At 38.4% G+C, this 24,913-nt stretch overlaps 1 protein-coding gene across 1 annotated transcript in view; it reads right to left on the bottom strand.

Moving 5' to 3' along the window:
* Nucleotides 1-346: 346 nt before the first annotated feature.
* The window catches only part of stan (Protocadherin-like wing polarity protein stan), an 85,227-nt gene continuing 60,660 nt past the window's right edge, over nt 347-24,913 (bottom strand). The window contains exons 4-8 of the mRNA XM_070108011.1: nt 20,309-22,278; nt 12,946-20,218; nt 12,317-12,856; nt 10,694-12,157; nt 347-490 (exon numbers count right to left, since the gene is read on the bottom strand). Coding sequence (XP_069964112.1) covers nt 457-490; nt 10,694-12,157; nt 12,317-12,856; nt 12,946-20,218; nt 20,309-22,094 — 11,097 coding nt within the window. The 5' untranslated portion in view covers nt 22,095-22,278 and the 3' untranslated portion in view covers nt 347-456. The remainder of the gene's footprint in view (nt 491-10,693; nt 12,158-12,316; nt 12,857-12,945; nt 20,219-20,308; nt 22,279-24,913) is intronic.

Genomic DNA, 24,913 nt, shown 5'->3' with positions numbered 1-24,913 from the left:
TATACTGTTACCTTTACATACTTAACATATTCTTTTTTATTTTAACAATATTTTTTTTTTTTTGTGTTTGCTTTTCTACTGACATCGGCCACTGTAGTGCGGCGATGGCACACGACGTATAGTTGCGAAGTGTTGTGGTTGCTCTTGTTGATATTTTTGCTTTCGCTGCTGTTGTTGCTGGTTTTGTTGTCTATTTGTATCGCTTTTCAACATTTTCTGATTAATTTTCCAAAGCTGCACTGGTATTGGTTGTTGCAATATTGTTATTGGCAGTGGTGTAAATTGTGCGGACACTCGATTTGGTTGTTGTTGCAGCTGCTGTCGCTGCTGTTGTTGTTGCTGTTGTTTTGATTTTAATGACACTTCTGGTTGCATTAGCGGTAGTTTATGTTCATTTATTATTGTGTTATTCTGCATTTGTTGCGACTGCTGTTGTTGTTGTTGTTGATGAAGTGGTCACACGGTCGTCTCATCATCATCAATGTTCCTCCTAAACGCACACATAAACACGAACAAATTAAAGTAAAATAGAAACAGTTGTGAAATGGATTCAGATTAGTGCTGGTTGAATCAATACTAATTAATATGGTAAAAAAAAGTAAGTAAAAGCTAGCGGTGATGCTATGTCAACAGTTGTGCTGTGGTATAAAAATATGCTTTTTCATGAAATACGATACTTTTGGATGAATTTGAAATTTATTCTTATATTGCTTAAGTTTCTTTTTAAAATGCTTAAAAGTGGAAGTTGAAGAATATATATTCAGCATTCAGCATATAAAATTCGAATGTCAGTCGGCGGTTCTGATATCAAAAAGTAAAGGCAATAATTGTTACAATAAACGCTGCCTACTCTCTTTCTTTTGTTGTGAGTGGAAGCCAAGAGAATACTCGCTAAAGTAATAAATTGCATATTAAGCGACTAGAAGCTACATTTACCGAGTTCGGCGGGTTTGCTAAAAAAATATAATAGAAATATATTATACATAGCATTGGAAAAGATAAATAGTAGGGTGGGGCGAAAAAAATTTTTTTTTTTGCTTAGCCTGGGTAAAATTTGTAGATAATAAAAAAAAAAATTGTAGATTATAAAAAAAGAAAAGTTTGGGAAAAAATTTTTTTTTAAACCACTCACTTTTAAAGTAAATTTCGAATTAAAATTTTTATTTCGCAAAAAAAAATTGATAAGTGATCTAAAAGCTATGGGCAGTCCTCTTTCTAGCCAATTAAAAGTTATCAACTTAAAAAATTTTTTGTGGTCATTACTGAAGTTTTAAAAAAAAGTCTTAAATGAAAACATGCTTTCCTTAAGCGTTAAAATAAATTTTGAGTCAGAAACCGTCAAATTCGGTAATTTTTATATAAATGTGTTTTTGTCCAAAAAAAATTTTAACTCGAAATTTACTTATAAGTGAGTTTACTTTTGATGTTAAAAAAAAAAATTTTTTCTAAAAAGAGAACTCTCCACAGTTTTTAGAACACTTATCAACATTTTTTTACGAAATAAAAATGTTATCTCGAAATTTGCTTTAACAGTGAGTTGTTAAAAAAATTTTTTTTTCCAAAATTTTTCTTTTTGTTTTTTATTCTACAATTTTTTTGATGGATTTTTCAACGAGAAACAAAGTTCTAAAAGAATAGTTTGTCTTGTGTGATGATATCAGTACCGATACTAGTAAAAATGGTTCGATATTATTTATATTGTGTGATATTATTTATATTCTACGAAAAATTTTCGCACAATATTTCATGAAAGCTATTATTTAATAATCCAAACATTTTTGGACAATTTTATGTCGTTTTTTAAAGTGAAAGCTAGAAAATTTAAAATATTAGTCATTAAAGTCAAAAATTCTAATAAAAATTATATCATGCAAAACAACAATTTTTAAGCGCATCTTGTATAACATAAAAGAGGTTTCGAAATAAAAATAATAAAATGGTAATATATACTTAATTTCTCTTAAAAAGCGAGTACAATTTGAGATTCTCGTCAGTATACGTATATATAGCATATACATACACACACCTGAAGGTGGGAGCAGAAGCTGATAGATAACCTGACTCAACTCTTAAACAATTCTTTCTTATAATTAACATGTATTTTAATACATATATAATACTTATTTAATACTTATTGACATTCTAGCGTTGAGTCTATATATTTTGTGTTTGTGTCAAAGCACTTCTTGAGAGGTTTAGAATTTCCTAGCGGAATGGAAACCATGTGAGCCGTGAAAGTAAATACATGTGTTTTATGTACGGTTTACAGGTTACAGTTTACAAATTGGACAACGCCTATATTTCCAAAACTTGCGTTCTGTTCGCAAAATTTATAGTTATTTTTTTTCAAACATGAGGTTTATTGGCAATTGGCAACGAAAGTTATGTGCTACACTCCGTTTTCCTAAAAACCAATCATATACCATATGCCGTTGGAGACTGGTCGCTTTGACACGAGATAAGGTCGGCTATGCTGGAAAAAAGTTGTGAAAACTTTGACCAGCAATTTGATATTCATAGCTGCGGCCGAGAAGTTTTTTTTTGATTAATAAAGTTTTTGTTAAAAGTGATCAGATTTAGGGGTTAGGCAATAGTCTTCGTTCCTTTGAAGTTTTGACGATTTGGGGTAATAATATGAATGCTTTGAAGGTATAAAGTGGATATCTGGAGCTGTTTAGTGCAGAAAATTTTCGGTATAGTTTAGAAATTAGGACCCGTGTGCTTTTCTGCCAAACAGGCCGTTCGACTGTTGTACTTATTACTCTGGAATATTTTTTTAATCAATATGCAGATTTCCATATAAATTGATCATACACCACAGTTTTGTGTGAATTATAATTGTTTGCTCATGAATATGTAAATATTTCAAAAATATATCTATACCTTTGATACCTAGCCTATGATAAACAAAAATAATACTATAAACTCATTCAAATACTAACACATTAACAAATTTAAAAGCAATTATATAAATTACTCTCTAAAATTTGTGGTAGTATTTGCACTTATCCTAATTGCGCTTTGTGCGAATTTGTGCCCTCCAATTTCATATTACCCTAAAAAATCTATGAAATAATTTATATATGTATTTAAACTTTAAACCTTTATTAATTTTAATTATCTGATGACGTACAAGCAACTACATGCAAACATACCTAGTATGTACATATGTATGTATATACGCTATTTGATACTTTATTTATATATTGTATATATATATACTTTATATGGGAACTAAAAATTGCATGCCGAAAATTATTAACTTCTACAATTTTAGTTGGTTGCTTGTAATTTAATGAATGAGATGAAAATAAATGGAAATTGATAATGTATTATGGAAATTTCTACGAATGTGTTTAAATTAAAATTTACGAGTACAAGCACTTGAAAGTATGCAGCGATAGTGTTCGAAAATGTTAACAAATCTACATATGTATGTGTGAATATGAACGGCTTGATTGTTTAGCAATTTTCGTATTTTCGTTGTTATTGTGTGAGTGCATATGTAAATGTATGTGTGTGTTTTGTATTTTTTGTGAAGCCTTTGTGCTTGGGAGCGATATCTAATTTATACTATACTCTTTGTATCTAGTTTAGGTTAAAAAATACATTTACGTATTGTAATTTTTGTTAGTGGGGTAATTTGTATAGAATTTAATCACCTAATCGATGCATTGAACTACTAAAACTCAAAAGCTTTAGTTTGTACGGGGATTGCTTCCATTGTAAGGAACTTTAGGTAACAGTTAAGCAAAGTTGTTTGATTCGAACTAGCTTTACTCTGAAAATATTGTTTTTAAACAATTAATTTTTCAGTTTTTACTAAGCTTCTAGGAAACCTGAACTGCTTTTAGAGAAAATTACTAATTTGACTTCAAAAATCTTGAAAAAACTTTTTATTATATTAAACTTAACGGAAATTTTTAAAAATACCATTTGAAGAAATATTGTACTTTTTTCAAATTAGAATTGCATTTCGAATACGAAATCGGATTATTGATAGCAGAAGCTGCAAAATCAAAATGTCTAGAACCTATAAGGCTTCAAAAATCTTTTATCTAATAAAATGGTATAAAAGCATAATTTTGTTTCATTTCAAATCATAATTTGAGCACGCACTTATGACTTCAATATTTAATCGAACGAGCTTTGCGATATTGGAACTTCGCTAACTATTAGTGATAGCCTTCACCAAAGCATTTGTTACAACAAATTACCCATAAATAAATATTTTCAATCTATGGATTATACTTTAAAAATATTTTTTTGAGCTTTACTTTTTTGTTAGAAATTTTTCATTTGAAAGCAAAACCAATATATCCAATCGAACTTAATAAAAAAAAAGAGTCTTTGAAAACTTCGACATAATTATTTCGATGCTCGCTTGTCTGTCTCTAATCCTGTGTTCACACACATACGTTGACTCTTTTGTCGACCAAATCGGTATTTAGTAGACGGGGGACGAAGTGTAAAGACGAAAGGACCGTGTTGCTCTTCGTTAGGTGGCACGCTTTGTGTTCTTGTTCATAACAGTTCGCTGCTAAGCGATTCGGCATTCCTTTTCATTTTCAGGGTTGCAATGGCGCTAGGTTTCAGATGAATATTTACATTTTGTTCGGAAATTCGAATTTTATTTTTAAGTTTTTGTTTATAATATGCAAATATGCATAATACTATAGTTAAAAGAAATGTTTTAGCAAAGGATGAATATGGATAAAAATTAACTAAATAAAAATAGTTCGCGTGTGAGCGCGGTCTAATTGATTATGCTATGCTAAGTGACTTAGACGAGTTATTTGTTCGAATTGCCATTCTCCAACGCTTGACGAATCGAGCACAGCCAATGCTATTATTGGGAAATTACACAAAAAATCTATCGTTAAGTAAATGGGAGTTAAGGTTAATAGTTTTATGTTTATTATATTGATAGATATATGTTTATTTTGGTTTGGTAAATTTAATGTGAAACTAACTATTTATTTGCACTAAATTTCTTTCGATTATATATTACTTTCATAATCTACAAACATTTGTATATATATATTTATCTTTCTATTATTAAATATTAATATCTTTTTAGCTTTTATTTAATTATTATTTAGTGCATTTAGAGAAAATGATTTGAAAACTATTCGAAAAGTGCAGAAGATAAGAAATTTCCACTAGCAGTAAAGAAGATTTTTTAAGTGAGAAATTTCAAAATTGTCTCTCTTTAACTACGTGTACCAGATTGTTAGAGACCAGGGATATCGGCGACGCCAGCGATGCAGCCAAATAATGTCCAACTGTAAATTTGTGTGTTAATATGTTTAAAATTAATGAAAAATAATTACAATGTGATTCGGTTTCAAATATGAAATGCAAAAAATTCGTATATACTTTTGTAATCTGTGTTGAAATTGTGTATTTCAAATGTTGTTATTAGAAAATTGAGGGGTATTAGAAATCATACATGTGCAGTAAATCAGAAAATGGTCGAAGATGTAAGGAACTTTTATAAAAACTTTAAATAAATATTACTTAATTATTTAACATTAAAATTTTTTTACAAATATCATAAAAAATTAAAAAAAACATCTTAAAAATACTCTGAATTTTGGGCACATTGGTTTCGTTTTTTGAATTTCCACAGACGATTCAAAACTTTTATATTTTACATTTACCAAGTCATTGTCATTCTTAATTTTCAAGAGAGATGATCTAAATAATACCGAGGAAATTGAACAAACTGAGATGGAGTTATACTGACTTGGTTATTTGCAAAAGCAACCAAGACAGGTTAAAGAGCTTTGTGTCGTATGCGCTTCAGAGCCCCGGCATATATACTATTTTGCAATAACTTCCGGGAATAGTGGTTGTTAGCTCAACATAGGTTGAATTAAGATTAGGATAGGGGTATAATTTTCCAAGATGGCAGAGGAATCCCATTTAGACTGCTATATACAGTTCTTTGTGAAGCCAGATGAAAACCCCTATTATTGCATAACAACTCTCGACAAAGCACCTTGAACCTATCAGAAATCTGCTTTGATGCTTTATCTTCATTTCCACTATTTACCCTGAATGTCTAAAAGTGTAAAATTCGAGGTAGTCTTGATCTGGCAAAGGCGGGATATTCGAGAAGGAAGTGTTGAGATGATACATCCATGAATCCTGATCGGAAAGTATCTAGTTATAGCTCCTACAACTATAGAAAGGTGAACTTTGCTGAGGGTGAAGAGCTCGCTTGACCTCTTACGTTTTTTTCTCGATCAGAAGGTGACTGCACAGTGGGTAGTAAACGCCCAGCTGTTGCCCAACTCACCTGAGGCCCAACCATTAAGTAGTTTTAGCCTTAAATACTGATGCTTTAAAGTGGAGCTCTTTAAACAAAGTTCCGAATGGTTTTAGAATAGCCTCCGGTTTGCTGTTAGTTTTTCAGAAACTTTGATTTTAATAAATTTCGGTTATATAATTGATCGCATGTGTTGTATTCGCTTTCGTTTTAATATAAGACTAATGTCATCATAAAAGAACCGGTTTTCTCTCTTTTCACAAACAAAGTATCTCGTCAGACCTTTATGATTAGAGCGTTTATTTAGAATTTGAGAGAAATACCTTGTGAATGATTTAGAGATCTTTATGTCCTGTCAATGGTGAATATCTCTTAAGATGGAACAAACAATGGTTTAACATTATTGTCTTGCTAGCTAGGATATATTCAATGAATAGAAGTAAAGTCTTTAGGTCCGAAAGTAGTCAGTACCAGCTGGTGGGGACGGTGTAAGAGTTAAACATTCTATTCTTTGAAGAAATAAATAGGATAAGAACTAGTTTCCATTTGGTTTTGCAAAATGGCGTCAAGTAGCGAAAAGAAAGAAGCAAGGAGCGAATGTATCAGTAAATAAATTATTATGGAGCGTCCATTGGTGAGTTAAACAATTTTAGTTTACAATATAATTTTTCAGTATTTTTTTTTATAAAAAATCTTAAATTGTTGTAATAGTCGGAATAATTGAACCCAATGGAAATTTAATAACATGAATATGTATGTGGCTGGAGTTATTCACATGAAAATGCAAAGCTATGCAAATGAGCGTTTTTCCAGCATATTCAGAATTAATTCCCACAAAAAAAAATCGAAAATATAAAAATACTAAGTGACGTCACATCACACAAAACTACAGTAAATTGAAAAGTGCAATTAAAAACAACCGAAACTTAGTAAAAACAACAACAATCAAAGTGCATTTACATAATCAATTTTCAAAATGCATATCACGCACATAAAACAAAAACACAAATCCAAAAAAAAGTACAGATACAAAAACAAGGTTGAAACGTAAAATTAATTATTATTTATGCATGTAAATGGAAATCATTACAAAATATTAGTAAACATAATATATACAATTAGTTGCGGAAATGAAGTGATTTTTAATGAAGTCTAGATAAATGTACTGTTTGTTATTGTAATTGTTGTTAGAACATGAATAATGATGCTTGTTTGTTACCTCTGAACTGCGTTGATTGTTGTTGTGGTTGAATGAAAATGTAGAGTAGAGTAGAGAGTACAGGAGAATGCGAAAGTTTTTGCATTTTTTTGTTTTTGTTTTTGTTGTTGGTTTTTGCATAGATTGTTTTCGTTTAAGCGAGTAGTAGTTGTTGTTGTCGCAATTGTTGTAGTGGTTTTTGTTTTATTTAGAATGTGTTGTTTTTGTGTTATTAGCATTGTTAGTTGGTGTTGGTGTTAGTTGCCGTGTGCAGCGGCAGTTTGGACATGTGGTGTGAAATGCATTTGAAACGAAATTTCGCTTAGCGCGCGTGTTTGTATGTATGTGTATGTGCGCGTTTACGTTTTTGGTAAATTTAGGCAATGGAGTGTGTGAACGTTGTTGTTGTTGGCGCAAATTGGCGGTTGAGTATGCAATTTATGGTCATATTTAGGCAGAGAGAGTTGCATTTTCAGCGATGATTTTTTCGTTCATTTTTTTGTTAATATTTTTGTTGTATATTTACCATCGTGTATCATTTTTCGCATCGATTTATTATAAAATATTTTTCAGAATATTTTTTTTTTATATTTATTCCATGGCATTTCGTGTCAATCAGTTTTATTGGTTCGACATTTGTTAGTTGTTTGTGTTATCGCATGGCCGTTCACCAATTGTTGTTTTTTTGTTGTTGTTATATATGAATATATTTGCATTAAATTTCATTGCATTGCATTTGCAGCGTTGCCATTTGCGATTCGTTTGCATTTCGCCAAATTTGCGTTTATTTGCGTGTGGAAAATACAGAAAATTGTAATTAGATTTTCTTTAGGCGTTCCCATGACCACCTGCGGTCATTTAATATTGTCGTGCAAATTTGTATTTATTTTTCAAATTAAGCATGTAATTTATAATTTTTTTTTTAGTTTTGGTAGCATAATTACAAACATTAGGATTGCGGTAAATGTGATTTTGACCAAGGTTGTAGTTGGTGTTGTTGTTGTTGGTGATTAAATGGGTTTTTGGGGATTGCAAAGCATATGGGCGTGAATTACAAATGCATTTGATGTAATGAGTGTAAGCAAAAAAATATAGATGGATGTTCGTTTGTGTGCATGTAGTAGTGAGTGTCAGGTATAATTTTTAAAGCAAATATAAATTTAAAATTTTTTTGTTTTGTAAGATTTTTTGAATTGATTTTTTTTTCATATATTTCGTTTGTTTGTAGTTTTTGTTGTGAATCGTTCGTTTTATAAGTCATTTGCAGTTGTTGTTGCGTTTTGATAGTGAGGTTGTTTGTATGTATGTGAGATTTTTTAGTGGAAAAAGGAGAAAAAATAGAATGAGAAGTTATTTGTATTAATTAAAGGAGTTTTATTGTGAAGGATTTGTTTTTATATATATAATATATATAGTCATGATTTATGTTGGGATTAATTCTTTAATAAATATTTTATTGCTTAAATAGACACCGATAGTAAATACTGTTGTAATAATAAATGTTTTACGATAAATATTTTTTTATAATTTATTTTGAAAGCGTGAAATTTTGCTGCGGAAGGCAAGAAGTGAAACGATTTTTTAATGATTCGTCATTTGAATGCTTAATAACTGTAATACACAGTTTATAATGTGCGCTTGATTAGCACATATTAAAGGGATTTAAAAAAAAATATATATATATTAAAAAATTAGCAGTTTATTAAGTTGATTTACAATAACTTGACGTCTTTTCGATAGGTAATTTCATAACATTTTAATTAATTAATTATTTAATTATTTAGTTTATTAATCGAGCATTAAAGTTATTTTTTTGATTGGTTTCGTAAAATAACTTTTTTTATCTTTAAATGCGCTTTAAAATATGTGGAAACGAAAAAGTTTATCCTACATTTCGGCGCGTTCATATAATATATCATTTGATCAAAACGAATCGATAAGGCATTTTTTCTAGATTGGTGTGACCTCTTTTTATGTTCGTGTAAAATTTGATCTCTACACGTCAATTAAAGTGCGTTTGGCATATATTTGTTAAAAACGCGATTGGTTTGTCTGGCGATTTTTAGCATGGAAAAAAGTTCAACAAAGAATTTGCTGGAAGTTTTGTAATTTGGGGTGTCTAATTTATCAACTCCAACACAAGTATTGAATGGCACAAAGCATTCAGTGCAGAGATGCGTGTTAATGTAGCATAGGACGCTTCATCAAACGCATCATTACTCCTGACGAGACGTGGATTTATGAACATGATGGCGAAACGGTTCAACATTCCACCGAATAACGCTCCAAAACTGTGCCGAAACCGAAAAAACCAAAATTCGCTGAAAACACTGAAGGCTATCCCAGCCAAAGCTTATAACAAGAGTATAGAAATGGGATATGGAATATTAATAAAAATCGATATTTTGAAAGATATATGCTTCTTTTTGTTTGAAGTATTTAATTAATTCGAAGTTTAACTTAGAAGAGTTCAATGCATTCTCAGTGAGTAACAGTCTAGTTGAAATTGGTGCTCCGAACTCCATGTTGGTCGAAGGCAAGCCTTAGCGAGATCTGTTTCACAATTTTCTAAGATCAGGATTTGTCTGTCTTAGTTTTCTGAGGGTTAACACAGGCCGTGATATGATCGATGTAGTAAGAAACATCATTTGTACAACTTGAAATGTTTAGATGATGTCGTTTCAGACTTTGTAAGCAAATATGAAACTCGCCATTCGTGTTATAAAGCCTGAAATCATCATAAAAGCTTTGAATTCCAATTTAATCCGCGAAAGGAGATCTGTTCCTTAAATAATGGGTATGTTGGTTCTTTCAAAAAAATAATATATATTTTTGAATTTTATAATGAGAAAAGGAATTTTTTGTATGTCAGGCGAATTTTTAGTAATTTGTATGTTTTGACATTACTTGTGTTGTCTTAATTGTTATGGATGCAGTATATACAAAAATGCTACTTTTAAAATATTTTTTTTTTCCAAAAATTATCAAAACTTATCAATTATCTTTTATTTTAGAACATTTTGAATATATGCATAACTTGCCATTATTTTCAACATTAGAAAATCGTTTCACATGCCTGTGCAAAGAAAAAATTTGAGAAATAAAAAATGTGCCCAGAAAAATGCCAAATACTACGATAATTGTAACACCGAGTAACCAGTAACTTGTAACGAGTAACTAAAGTGTCTATGTTTAGATTTTTGATAAACTTGATTACTCACTCTGTATCCGTTATGCTGGTGAGCGGCGCCAAGGGCTGCATCGGCGCCACAATTCTTGAGGGCGGCGAACTGGCGCGTGAACCATGTCGCGAACTAGAGTTCAAGGTGTGTCGCCCCAGCATACCGGGATTGTTCATGTCGTTAACCGCATGCCCGTGCCCATGCCCATTCAGCATCTGATGCGAACTGTGCAGCGAAGGTGATGGATTATGTTGATGACTGAGTTTACGCGCTCCCGGTATGTGATCCTCTTCGGCCGTGTATGGAAAATGATAACCGTTTTTGTCCGAACCTTCCGACATGCGATCGGAGTGATAGTCCGTTACTGTCGATTGATGTTGTTGATGTGGCTGTTGCAACTGTTGTTGCTGCTGCAAGTGATGTTGGCGCTGTTGTTGTGCCTGATAGTCATTCTTCAACAACGAATGAACCGAATGCATTGAATCAGCGGTACCGACATACATATGTGGTTTCTTCAGGCTATAATGATTCTCGCGTGAGCCATATATATCGGGTGCAATACGCTCTTTGGACATATACGGTGAATCCGTTTTGGGGCCCATATAGCCGAGCGTGCGTTGTTTATCGTATATGCTGTCGCTAAGGTAAGCCGCGTCAGGGTGGAAGGAACGCATGTGATTCACGATTTGAGTGCCACCATTGCCGCCACCACCACCACCGGTGCTGCCGTTACCGCTGCCATTATAGTCTTTCTCACTGCCATAGTGACTCGGTGGCTTATAATTGCCTGCAACAGGTAGGGTATCAAATTGTCCATAGCTATCCTGATACTCTTTGCGTCGATAGAGGTTTTCATGTTCGAGTGTGTCATAACCGTTATCATTACGTACATTCTGCAGATTTTCTAATATCGATGGTGGCATATTAATTTTGTTGTGGTGCTGTTGTAGGTACGATGTGTCGGTGAGATCTGGATTGGGCAGTGGGTTTGGTGAGATGGTCACTTTTTGACCATGCACATGTTCATTGTCCGACGCAGTTTCTTGCGACCAACGACCCACATTTGGCGGTGACTGCAAGTAGGCATCGGGCAATTGGCTTGACCAACGTGGCGCATACACAGGCTTATTAACACTCGGGAAGAGTTGCGGACTTTGCACAACATTCAGTTCAGGTGGTGTTGTTGCCTGCACATGCTCGGTGATATTAGGGAGGTATGAAGGTGTAGCGCTGACACCGGTACTGCGATGTGTACCCGAGGAGCGTGCAGTGCGGGATTCATCATCATCACTTGAATGACTCGAGGCGAGCTCTAATGAACGCCCATCCGTCTCCGAGCCAGAGTCAGAGTCTTTACGGTGACGACGTGATTTCTCTTCCCTGCGTGCACCACCACCACCACCACCGCCTGTAGATGAGTCGAAGCCTCGTAAAAAGCTAGGCGCATCGCTTGCTGAGTTATAATTGGAGGTAGAAGTAGAGGTCTGACGCAACTGACCGTCACTGTAAGGGAAAAATGAAGGAGCAAACAGAAAATAATTAACACAAGGATTCAGTTATGTAATAAAATGGACTTTAAGGTAGACAGACACAGTTTGAACTTCTTTTTACTATGCCACAAAAGCATATAATATATTTTTGATTTTAATTTCAACAACTCACCTATATGGACTGGAACTTGTTTTAGCCGTACTCCGCGAAGTCGTACTCGAGACGCTAATACCCACATTTCTTCTCGCTGTATCATAGCTGCCCGCTAGGAAATTATTGGGCCTCGTTGTACCGTTTACATTATGCGAGCTATTGCTCACCACCAAAGAAGAGTCTAAGAGTGGCACTTTCCGTCCCATACAACGTAAGAAAGTGCGCTGCAGATTCTCTCTAACCCTTTTGTTGATAATGCAATAGCCAATGAGACAGAATATGGAATGTAGCACTACTACACCCGATAGCAGAATGCTTAACATTTGTGAATTCTCTGAAGCAGCTAAAACGGCCAAGACCCACATAACGCCCATAAGCGGCAACGAGACGACGGATAACCAAAGCAACGTGCGTAGATTGCCAAAACCGAGTACGTGATCTTTGAGCGTGAAGGCGGCTTTCACGGAAACAAACAATATGAGAAGATTCACCACTGACATGCCCGTAATGGGACCGACTAGCCACCAAACAACCGGTTCGTAAACAGAGAGCCAACAGCTGTGAAATAAATAAATATGAAAAAGAGACGAATTAATTATGCAAAACAATTCAAAGTTCAATTGCCAATTTGGACGGAAAATACTCACAACAAACTATTGCCATATTCATGCGCTCGTACGCCCACTGACAAACCGACCACAATGGCCGGCGCACCATAGCCCATGGCAAAGTAGAATCCCATCGGGCCATGGTTGATGTCACGCATCTCGGTGAGCATACGATACAGATGCACACAATCGACTGTGGTCCAAGCGAACGCCGCCAACCAGAAGTAATGTAAGCAAATCGCAATAAGCTTGCAGGGGAATTCATTTTCGAGCAGATTGCGACGTGACTGCATGCCTACGAAGAATAACAGCTCAGCGCAGAAAACGCAGAGCACAATATTCTGATGTATGGTGTTGGAATTGGTTTGTTGACCTCGCAGCAGTGCCAAAGCGATGAGCACGCTCAACAGTACTGGCAGTGAGACCATAAATGCTGAATACGAAGTAATTTGTACCAATAATGAAGGCTCAGGTATATCTTCGGGGTCAATAATATCCACAATCACCGCATAGTTAGAGACGTGTGTACAGGTACAGTTCACAATAATTGGTTGACCATCCAGTGGCAACTCATCAAAATCGGGTACTTCTGTTTGGCAGCCGAGACGTGTCCATTGGCTGGTAAATGAGTTCCAACGCACACACTGTGGATTGGAGCGTGGTCCGAAACGCGCTGGTTCTACGTCTAGCCACATTTGCAATTTTATGGGTTGTGAAAGATGTGGTGAGCCAAGTGAACGATAGATTACATTCTTCTGCGTTTGCTGCTGTTCAGATGGGTAGATAACTTCCACTTGACGTTTGACGAGTCTGCGATTGCGGTAGATGGCTTCATTCTCACCCTTCTGCTGTTCACTAGAACCTACATCGAAATGTGGACTACCTACTTCTGGTGAATCTACGACCTCTTCGCCAGTATCACCATGGAACTCGATGTTTTCATCGTCGAAGCGTACGCTAATGTGCGGTTCCTCATCACCATCACTTACTTCTACTGCTTCGTTGCTTGACACCTCGGCGGACGTTTCTTGTGAGTTACTTGTCGCCGGAGGCATTATTTCATGCGCCGTAATGCGTATATTCTCAATCATATGCTCTTCGCTACCACTACTGCTCGTCTTCGGCACGTCGAATACCTCGATGAATTGTTGTTCGTTGGAATCAGTTTTTTGTGATGAAATTTTGCGGTAAGGTATCTCTATACGCTTCTCCTCGGTGTCGCTGGATGGCACTAAAATGGCGAGGGACAGTATAGGGGAAGCGACTTCAATATCGACACCCCAGCGTCGTGTGATCGTCTCATCATACATATCGGGTAAAAGTTGTCCTACATCTTTATACTGTGCGTATGAGATAATGGCGCGATAGTCGTTAGTGTCGTAGGTTACTTCATTACTACCAGGTGGTGTAATGCCCAACATGTCCAGTGGCACTAAAACTTTTGTATACTTATCGAACTTCGTCTTATCTTGTATATAATTATTATATTTGGGGAAAATGATAACGGGTTTCTGCTTAGAAGAGTGCTGAAGGAAACCGCTGGTGTCTGGCAATATCACACTCTCCGTGGTGTACGCATTCGGTTTCAGATTCAGCTTAGTTTTGTGGTATTCGCTGAGCTGTTCGGGTTCGTAGCCGAAAAGTGATTCTGTAGTAATTATATCTAAAGCAAATATCATATTCCGTTGCACTATCTCGAATGGATTAGTGTACGTATCATGCTGCGAACTAGATAAAACTACCATATACTTGTTGAATGCGTCAACCAGATCGTCGGGTCCACGTTGTATCAATTCCGTGGCACGCTTCCATTCGGCAGCATACTTGCGATCCAAAATGACACTTGCCGCATCTACTAGATTTTTAATGAAGTATTTGTCTTGACTATGCGTCAAGTTCAAACCATTTTGCATTAATTCGTAGTTAATCAGCTCCTGCAATATGCCTTCGGTAACCAGCAGATCAGCGCCGTAGAGACGATCATGTGTAAATTTAAGCTCATCTGATAGATAGTCCATCTCCAGCTCATTTGACCACATATTATTGCCTTCGTTTATCAAGAAGGAGGATTCCATTTTGTAGCGACGACTGTCTTTGACCAACTTCTTTTTTACTGCGCTCGAGCGATCAACAGTTTCGCAGGCCAATTGCAAGTTCTCCACCATTTTGATGGCAACGAATGAATTCAGTTCTAGCTCCAGCTTCTCTAGTTGCGAAAGTTGCTTACGTAGTTCGACAAATGGATCGGATGTACAGTTGAACATATCCGGCTGATTCCAGCCACCTAACATACCATCGCACGTGCGTTGTCCTTTACCTCTAGCTGGCGAGGGACAGTTCTCAATAGTTGTGCTGCCAAGCGGTGTACGTGGCCACCAAATACCTGCCGCGAAAGAACGTGGACATGCGTCATAGACGACCTCGCAACCATTAAGTGTTACCTCAGCATACGGATTCGAGCAGGAGTCACAACGTCGTCCAATCACACCTTCACGGCATTCACATTGTCCAGTCAATCGATTGCACGCGCTGCTGAAGGAGCCAATTGAGTAACAATCACAAGGTATGCACGCAGTCTCATTTGGTGGTTGATAATGATTTGTCTTGCAATAACACTGGCCGGTGGTCTTATTACAATCCGGATGGTAGCCTTGTTTTAGGTTACACTTACATGGCCCACACACTTTTTCGCCCCACCAACCGCCAGGACAGGGCTGCTGCACGGTCTTCTCGCAATATTCTCCATGCTGCAAGGAACTATTGCATTCGCATTTATAACCGCGTGGTTCGCTAATATTCGCGCGACACACACCTGCTGTGCAAGGTTTAACAGTGCAGATAGGCAAGCAGTCGGGTCCGACATAACCAGGTAAGCACTCACAACGTGATTGGTCCCATGTCGTTGTGCAAGTGGAATGCGGTGGACAGCTTTCGGGGCATTCGGCGCGTGACAGGCAGCCGTCTTCAACATTCTCACGTATAGTAGGACGTGATAATACGGATTGAGAAGCGCCAATGCGTACATTTTGTATACAACCTTCGAAAGGCAACATATCACCAACTGCACCTATCGAACCGTCTGCGCTACCGATCACAATCTTACCAACATATAGGCCTTGCACCTTTTGTGACATTGGCACGACGCCAGTTCGTTGGCCGTAATCTACAGAAAACTGTACTTCAGATCCAAGCCATTTAACTTCGATACGATGCCAGTTGCCGTCAGAGAGATAGGCGCCAGCTAAGTACATCGGCTCGTTATCGTATATGTAGTAGAGTATACCGTTCTTCAGGCAAAGTACTGCCGAACTATTTTGCCCGATTTGAATTTGCAGCAGAAATGCATCCAATTGCAAAGTACGCATAGAGAGTGAAGTGACCCAGGGTAATTGTATCGGTCTCAATAACGGATTGAAACTGAGGCTGCCATCTCCGGAGAAACGCCAAGGTGCTGGTATAGTCTCTTGACAAGCGTTACCGGCATAACCCTCCGGACACTCGCAAGTATAGGTATTCCAACCTTCACGGCAGACACCGCCGTTAAAGCATGGCTCCGAAGAGCAGAGTGGTGCCTTCTGCGGGCAACCAGATATTGTGCCATTATCTGCTACATAAGAGTTCAGGTCTATGTAACGTTCATCAATACGTAAATCGGAAATGCAGCCAATAAAATCCTGATTCTCCACTGGAAAGTGTGCAGGTATACGTGGGAGACCACCAAGTTGTAGCGGACCAGTCAGGTCCAAAAAACGGTGACAGGTTTCTGTGAGTAGCGCACAACGTTTGTCGAGTTTAAGCGTCGTCTGATTAGCACAGCTCCAACGATCGCCTAGATTACCAGCCAAAGCTATCGCCGTGTCACATTTGTCGAGCACAAGTGTCACCGTTCGGTTAAGATAAATCACCTCCACATCATGCCATTCCCCATCCGACACCTTCGCCTGTTGTACGACTGACACACTTTGCTTGTTGTCGCCGAGTGAGTATGAAAAGCTCACATGACCCTCAAGTATTTCTAGCGCGATGAAGTCGTGCAGTTCATTGTACCGTCCATTATAAAGCAGCAAGCCATTCTCATGCACAGTTGCAAAGCGTAGCTTAAGATTGAATCTATGCCGCTGTTTAAGGCTTTCGAAAGTGAGAAAAGAGTTCTTAGAGAACGAACGTGAGCGGAGCTCACATGTCGCTGTGTAAGGTGGTGGCTGTGAGCTCAAAAATGAGTTCATGCAAGAATAACCACCATCGCAGGCATCGGACATACATGGCTTCAGCGTCGAAATATCCGTTTCACAGTTAACGCCCGTATGCTTTGGCGAACAAATGCAAGTGTAGCCGCCTTCGCGTCTCACACATGTGCCGCCATTTCGACAGGGGTCTGAATAGCAGAGATCCACTTCGGTATCACAGAGATAGTGCTCTTTGCTACCCGTAAAACCCTCAGGGCATGAGCAAGCAAAAGTATTCACTGGATAGATTGGTCGAAAAAGCACTGTGTCGCTGTGTATGAATTCTGAGGCATTGCCGAACTTTAGCACTGTAAGACACTCTTCGAAGTTAAGACAAGGCTCGCGCACGCACAGATTGTCATCAAAGGGTAGCACTTCAACTGTGGCTAGTCGTGCCAATATAGCGCGATTCAGATAGACGCGTTCTTGTAGATATTGTGGTGTATAAAATTCTTCGTGTGACACATCGGGACGTTTTGCGGAGAAACTCACATTTAATATACGTGTTGTCACATCTGTATCATCTTGTATGGAGAAAACGAAAATATTTTCCTTTGGACAAGGAATAATAGCTGCTAGACCATCGAGAAAAAAGTTTAAGAGCGGCGAAAGAAAAGCCTCCTCCGTCATTTCATTAAGACGTACTGTAACGGAATTGAATAGCATGTCTTCGGTGATCAAACGCACAGAGAGCTGCATAATGGCCTTGGCTTCATTGATGCCATCCGAGACGGAGACCTCCATAGTTGCAAATTTTGGCACATTGGTATTCAATTGTGGACTCAAAATTAAACCGCCAGAGGTGGTATTTAAACGCAGAAGATTCGCATTGTTGCCAGACAGTATACGATAGGTAAGTTTGTCGGTCACGTCAGCGTCCGACGCAGGAATTCTACCGATTTCACCACTAGGAAAGTGATCGCGAAAATTGTTGAAGATTACTTGGAAGTCGCGCAATATCGGTGCATTGTCGTTAACATCGGTAACCAATATCTCTACATGTGCATCGTTACGTAACGGCGGACTGGCAGCACGTATGACCAACTCGAAACGTTTGCGATTGGATTCATAGTCGAGCTCAGTCATAGTCAACAACTGTGCGCGCTCTGAGCCCGGCCGTGTGACCAAAGAAAATGAGTTTGAATCGTCGCCGCCAATAATAGAGTAGTGCACCACTGCATTGACACCCTCATCCGGATCGTGTGCATGTATTTCACCAACTACTGAGCCAACAGGAGAGTTTTCCGGCACATAAAGCGTAATTTTGTCCGAAGGAAATGTCGGCGGCGAATCATTAACATCTTCCAAACGTATTTGGACTTCAACAGTGCTCGACAGCGGTGGTGAGCCTTTGTCTACAGCAATAGCAGTGAGATGATACGTGGCTACGCTCTCACGATCTAAACCCTTGTTGGTACGTATTGTACCCGATGTGGGATCGATAACAAACGAACCATCCTCGACATCGCGATCACTCAGCAAATACTTTATGCGACCATTCAATCCAATATCAGGATCGGTGGCAGAGACTTGTATGACCGAGGTACCGACGAGTGCATCTTCCAGTATCGATGCTTGATAGAGTGGATTCTTGAAGATGGGTGGATTGTCATTCACATCTGTTACGCTTATCTCCACATCGGTGGTATCACTAAGCGATGGATTACCACCATCCTTGGCGGTGACAGTAAGCAAATAACCACTAGTGGTTTCACGATCCAAAAGCGCATTTGTCACAATTGCGCCAGTTTGTGGATTGATCGAGAAGGGATCTGGACTGCCTAGTCCATTTATGCTTTCCTCATTCAACGAGTACGTGATCTGTGCATTAATGCCAACATCGCTGTCAGTAGCCGAGACAACCAAGACGGTCGTGCCTATGGGCGCATCCTCGAAAACTGAAGCGCTGTAAGGTGCATTCTCAAAAATGGGCGCGAAATTATTGGCGTCGGTAATATTAATATTTACCGTGGCAGTATCGGAACGACCACCTGAATCTGTAGCTGTTACAGTAAGTACAAAACGTTTCTCCTGTTTGTAGTCTAAGGATTGTGCAATAGTAATAAGACCGCGTCCATTTTGTGAAGTAATCGCGAAACGACCACGTGTATTGCCTGAAGTAAGTTCATAATGCAGACGTGAGTCCTCATCCGGATCGGTGGCGGTGACGGTAACTACAGGCGTACCCGGTGGCTGATCTTCACCTACATTCGCCTCATAATATTTCGGATTGAAAGTGGGATCATTATCGTTTACATCCTGCACTGTTATAACCACTGTGGAGCTTGCAGATTTCGGCGGCACACCACCATCTTTAGCAACAACTTGGAATGTGTAACGACTTTGTTCTTCGCGATCCAATGGTTTGATCGTTTGCACCCAACCGGTGCGTGAATCGACGGCGAGCGGAAAATTATCATCACGTTCTGAAATACTGTAAGCGATTTCTGAGTTTGCACCCTCATCCGCATCATAAGCCTGTACGCGAATGATGTTGTAACCCACCGGCACATTCTCTAGCACCGACTCCTGAAACTGTGACGTATAGAAGCGTGGGGCATTATCGTTCGTATCGATCACATTCACCAAGAGCTGCGTGGTGTTACTACGCGATGGACTTCCTCCATCCTGTGCACGTATAACTAGACGATAGCTGCGTACGCTCTCATAATCCAACGGTTTGACGAGACTCACATCGCCACTCATTGAATCGATCGAGAATTGTGATTGCGTGTTGCCGCCAATGATCGCGTAACGTATTGCCGCATTATTGCCCTGATCGGCGTCGGTGGCACGTATATGCGCCACTACGTTATCATCACCCCACTGATCTTCAGGTACTTGCACTGTGTAGGTGCGTTCACTGAATTGTGGATAGTTGTCGTTGTCGTCCAATATTTTCACGATAACTGTTGCAGTAGCGGTTTTGCGTTCACTCTGCGCCGAAGCCATATCTGAGGCAGTCACAATAAGATTGTAGCTGTCCGAAGTTTCGCGATCCAGTGTACTGCGTGTTGATATCACACCTGAGCGGGCATCAATGCGAAAAATTGGTAACTCTTGATCTTGTAAGGTGCCTGTGCCGTCTGTAAGGAGATATGAAATAGGAATATTACAATAGATTTCGGTTAATATGATGGTTGAAGTCAAGTTCTCAAAAACTTTATTTTACTCACCCGTTACACTTTCAATACCATATTCAATCTCCGCGTTCTTCCCTATATCCTGATCTGTAGCGCGTAAAGTGATCACCGTCGAACCTACAGTAGCACCCTCACGTATGCTTGCCTCGAATTGCTCAGCTTCGAAAGTGGGACTATGATCATTACAATCCAACACATTCACTTGCAAAGTTGTCGTGCCCGAACGCGGTGGAAAGCTATCGTCTGTAGCAACTACACGAAAATAGTGTACATCCATAAGCTCACGATCCAAACTCGCCGATGTTGTGACCACACCGGTGCGTGAATCCACTTTGAATAGCGATTGCGAACGCGAATCCAACAACGAAACCATTGAATAAACCACTGGTGAGTCCTCAGGATCGCGCGCACGTACAGTCGTCACAGCTGAACCGGCCGGCTGCTCCTCCAACACTGATGCGACGTAAAGCGCCTGTTCGAAGTAAGGCGACTGATTGCGCAGCTCACGACGCACGCGTTTCGCTATATCGGTGTCATTAAACTCCTGATAGTGATAGACGATCTTGAGACGATGATCGGAATCTACGATCTCATTGCGGTTGCAACGTATATTGAAGGTGATGCTAACCTTCCACATGGATTCGTGTATGCACACATCACGGCTAGCCACCAAATCATGATTTTGATGTTCGATCGCAAAACGCTCATCATTCACATCCAAAAAGTTCACCTTGCAATACTGACAAATCGATTTCGGCAGAAAAGCATTGAGATTATTAATAAACTGCGAGCGCCGCAGACAAATTTGATTCCATTTATCCGTTGTGTGTATGGCATAGGAGGCATAAGTTTCCGAGATCCATTGCTTCGCATCTGAGATGCGCCGATGCAGCGACGGCTCAAGCTGTAGCGGTTCCTTCGCGCGGCGCTTACGACTAAGTATACGATGACGCATCTCATTATCGAAATTATCACCGAATATGAGGTCGCCATCGCGGAACTCCCGCCGACTATTATTGTGATTGAGCACATCTACATCCGTGCTGCTCGGCGTCAGCTCGACACTGTTGCTCGTGTGCGCCAAATAGGCGCCGAAGTAACGTAAATCGGGTTGTGCAATAGTATCGATATAACGTCTGCGCCGCTTCGAATAGCCCGTCTCCTCCTCCTCATAGTGTCTGCTATGCATCTCCTCCTCTATGCGTCGATCCTCGTTGCAGTCACGTCCCGTGACAAATATACGCACCGGCAGGCTATAGTAATCAATGCTGCGCAGCCGATTCGACGTCGAGTCCACATAGAAGGTGAACAGATTCGGATAATAGATACCATCGCATTTCAATTGTTTGCGTAATTGTATCTGGCCATCTTTGTGGTTGACGGCGACCAGGTGATGTACGAAATGCGCCGACTTGTGTGCATTTATTTTGTAATGTCGCTCCGAGCCCAGTTTGTAGACCGACGCGTTGAAGACCACCGTACCTGATGGCACGTCCTCGTGTACGATTATTAAATAGCCGTGCGCTGCGTGCAACAGCTGTGTGGTGGCAAGCAGAAAGAGGAGCAGATATGTGTGTAGCCAGGAAGCAGCAGTGACACGTGGCACGTGTCTACTGCTGGACGCACCACCAACAATACTGATATCACTCCCACTACTACTCACATTACAGCAACACTCTTGTGTACAACAACAACTGTTGCCATAGTTGTTGTCGTCTCCTTTGCTACCTTTCATATTTTCATTACTACAACAACTATAACCGCTAACTATACAACTGCTGGGCCAACTCTTCCGTTGGCTCGCTGTTACAACTAACATTTTCCGTTATTTGTGTGTTTGTGTTTGTTTTAAATGTTTACACGCCGTCGGCGTATGCAAAACACCCAATTTGTGGGTGGATATGTGTTGTGGTTCGCGTTTCAGCAATCAAGCGCACCGAACAGTTGCACAGCGTTTATTAAATACGCACTCGCCGTGTGCTGTGTGTTGTTGTTAGTGGCATCTGAAATGAGCAGAGCAGAATAAGCAAATCAGGTGGATTCGTTACATATTTACTTAATTGGGTGAAATGACAGTATGTTTGTGTGTATGTGTGTGTATGAGCAATTATACTAATTTACGTATTTAATATAACACATTATGGTATATCCTAAGGAGATGGCTGCCCACAGTTACAGTAGGATGACATTACAAAAGCAACAACAAATTTAAGTATGTTCTAAGCATTTATTGTTGCTGTTGGTGTTGGTCGCTTAAGTTTATGCAGAACTATCTACTCCGCATTTCGAATAGGTTAATGGGGGTAATGAATTATTTTATTGGATGTTATGTACATATGTATACATTTTGATTTTTGAAATTCTTTGATATAGTTAAGAAAATAACGTGAGGCCATCAAGACGAAAATGTTGAGATGTTTCCGTTTCGTCTTTTTTCATACAGCTTCTCCAGCTGGCAGATTCTCACCACACACCTCACAAGCGTGGACGCCGATAGGGCAATGACCTGTTAGAACCCCTACATATTAGGAAGAAGCTAGCCTTACTGAGAGCAAAGAGCTCGCTGGATATCGTGTGGTCAATTATGTGCCAAAAGGATCTTGTGAAGTTCAGCTATCCAATAGTAGAAAACATAAGAAACCCCGTTCTCATTCTACTATATAGTAGCGGAGCTAGGGTGCTTTCCCTTGCGTGCTCGTCAACTTTACAGTTATCTGCGATACCGTTGTGGCTTGGCAACCATGCTAGTCTTATTACAAAGTGACTCGATGCTATTGATAATAATATAATTTTATTTATTACTTGTAATTTGCAGTCTCTAACAAAATATCTTAGATTTGTTTGAAAAGTTGTTGGCTGGTTACTAAGCCGCTTGTTTTGTTAAGATACGTAGACTTATTGTCTAAAGAAAGGTTATTGGCTTGAATTTTACACTTTTGGCGAACGTAGTTTTATTATCTTTAGAAATTTTCTATTCAAAAAAGTCCATGAAAATCGTTCAACAAAATTTTTATATAAATTTGACTCGGACTGGTCCATTTAAGGTGCAGCGTAAAGCGAATTTTTTTTTCGATTGGTAAAACCTTTTTTATGGTCGTGTGAAGGTTGAAATTTGAAACCACGACAAAATCGGGCAAAAATCAACGTGTGGCTTACCCTGAAATTGGGTGCCATGAGGCCACTAAAAGCCAACCCAGCCGAGGCTTATAACATGTGTATGGAAAATTGAATTAAACGGCATGACAAGTTTGTTTTGGCGCATGAGCCTTTTTTAAAGGCGATAGTAAAGATTTTTATTAAGGTGATATTTCTATAAAAAAAACATTAGTGCTTTGTTGATTTAATTTAAAAGTTTTGAATCAATATGTTGAATGAAGCTTCAGATGCATTGTTTTTATTATTTTTAGATGGTTCAATTAGCTGAAGCAACTAACATGATAATTGATGTAATGAAATTAGCTTAAACAATTCGTCTATTACAGCAGTCTACAAATGCTTTTTGCGGCAGGGTGATTAATAGACTGACTTACAGTAACAATTATCAGTTTTAAATGTTTTGTCGTATCACGTGAACTTTTAATATGCTTTTGTATCAATGCTTTAAATATGTTTACTTACATATATTGTTATATTTATAATGATTTTACAATCTGGTTCCAACTGTAAGCAAAAATAAAAATACCAGCAATTGTCCCATTCATTCCTTTGTCTGGCGGTACAAAGTTCACCAGGTCAACTAGTTTGATAAATATTTTGAGTTTTCTTTGTATTATGTTTTCAGCAGATCTTCAGAAGATATAGCATATACTTTTATATCTTTAAAAAATTTTGCTCGAAAACGAGTTACAATGATTATTTCAAACCCTACAAGTGGGTGAAGAGGTGTTTTGATTCTATTTTATATCCGTTTTTTTCCCCTGTAAACTTATGAAAACTGATGTTACGTTATTTTGCATTTTAGGTAACGATATGCAAGTACATTCCCCAAGGGTAGTTGCGATAAATTCACTTGTCAAAAGTTTGAAAATTTAGGAAATTCAATTAAATTGTAGGAAGCATATTTGGTAAGTAGGAGCTGGTAAAAAGCGAAGGCAACGCCAAATTCGGAAGAAGCAAACAGGTAGAAGACAATTAAGGCGAGTCAAAGTGCAACGCTGCCTACACAAATACACATGAGGAAGGCGGAAAGAAGCAGAGGCGGCAGTGAAAAATAAGTTTTTGGCAAACGACGGCGACGATTAATGTAATGTGTCATAAATCAAGGTAACAAGAAAATAAGGAAATACCACAAACAACAACAAACAGCCAAATTGTTGTGGTGGCAAACCGCAACATAATTACAACAACAACGAATGGCAAGCGCAACGCGAAAGCTTAAGTATCGCGCGCCAACAAGTTCATATGAGAATGTTTTTATAAAGTTTGACACCATTTAAGGCGGCGGCATGCATATGTTGCAACACATACGAATTAAGTGTATCATGCTACTACATTAAATGTATTTATTATTATATATACATAAGTTAGATTATGAGTATCCTTCGAGATACTAGAGGAGAATGGATAATAACTAATATAGTCTTTGTTTTTGTTGTTATTTTGGAGGTGGCTTAAGTCTCTTATCCTGGTAAGAGTTCA

This window comes from Bactrocera oleae, chromosome 4, assembly GCF_042242935.1.
Source record: "Bactrocera oleae isolate idBacOlea1 chromosome 4, idBacOlea1, whole genome shotgun sequence".
In the NCBI taxonomy this organism is placed as follows: Eukaryota; Metazoa; Arthropoda; class Insecta; order Diptera; family Tephritidae; genus Bactrocera; species Bactrocera oleae.
Note: the sequence above shows the minus strand (reverse complement) of the source record. Positions and strands in the feature narration are given on the sequence as shown.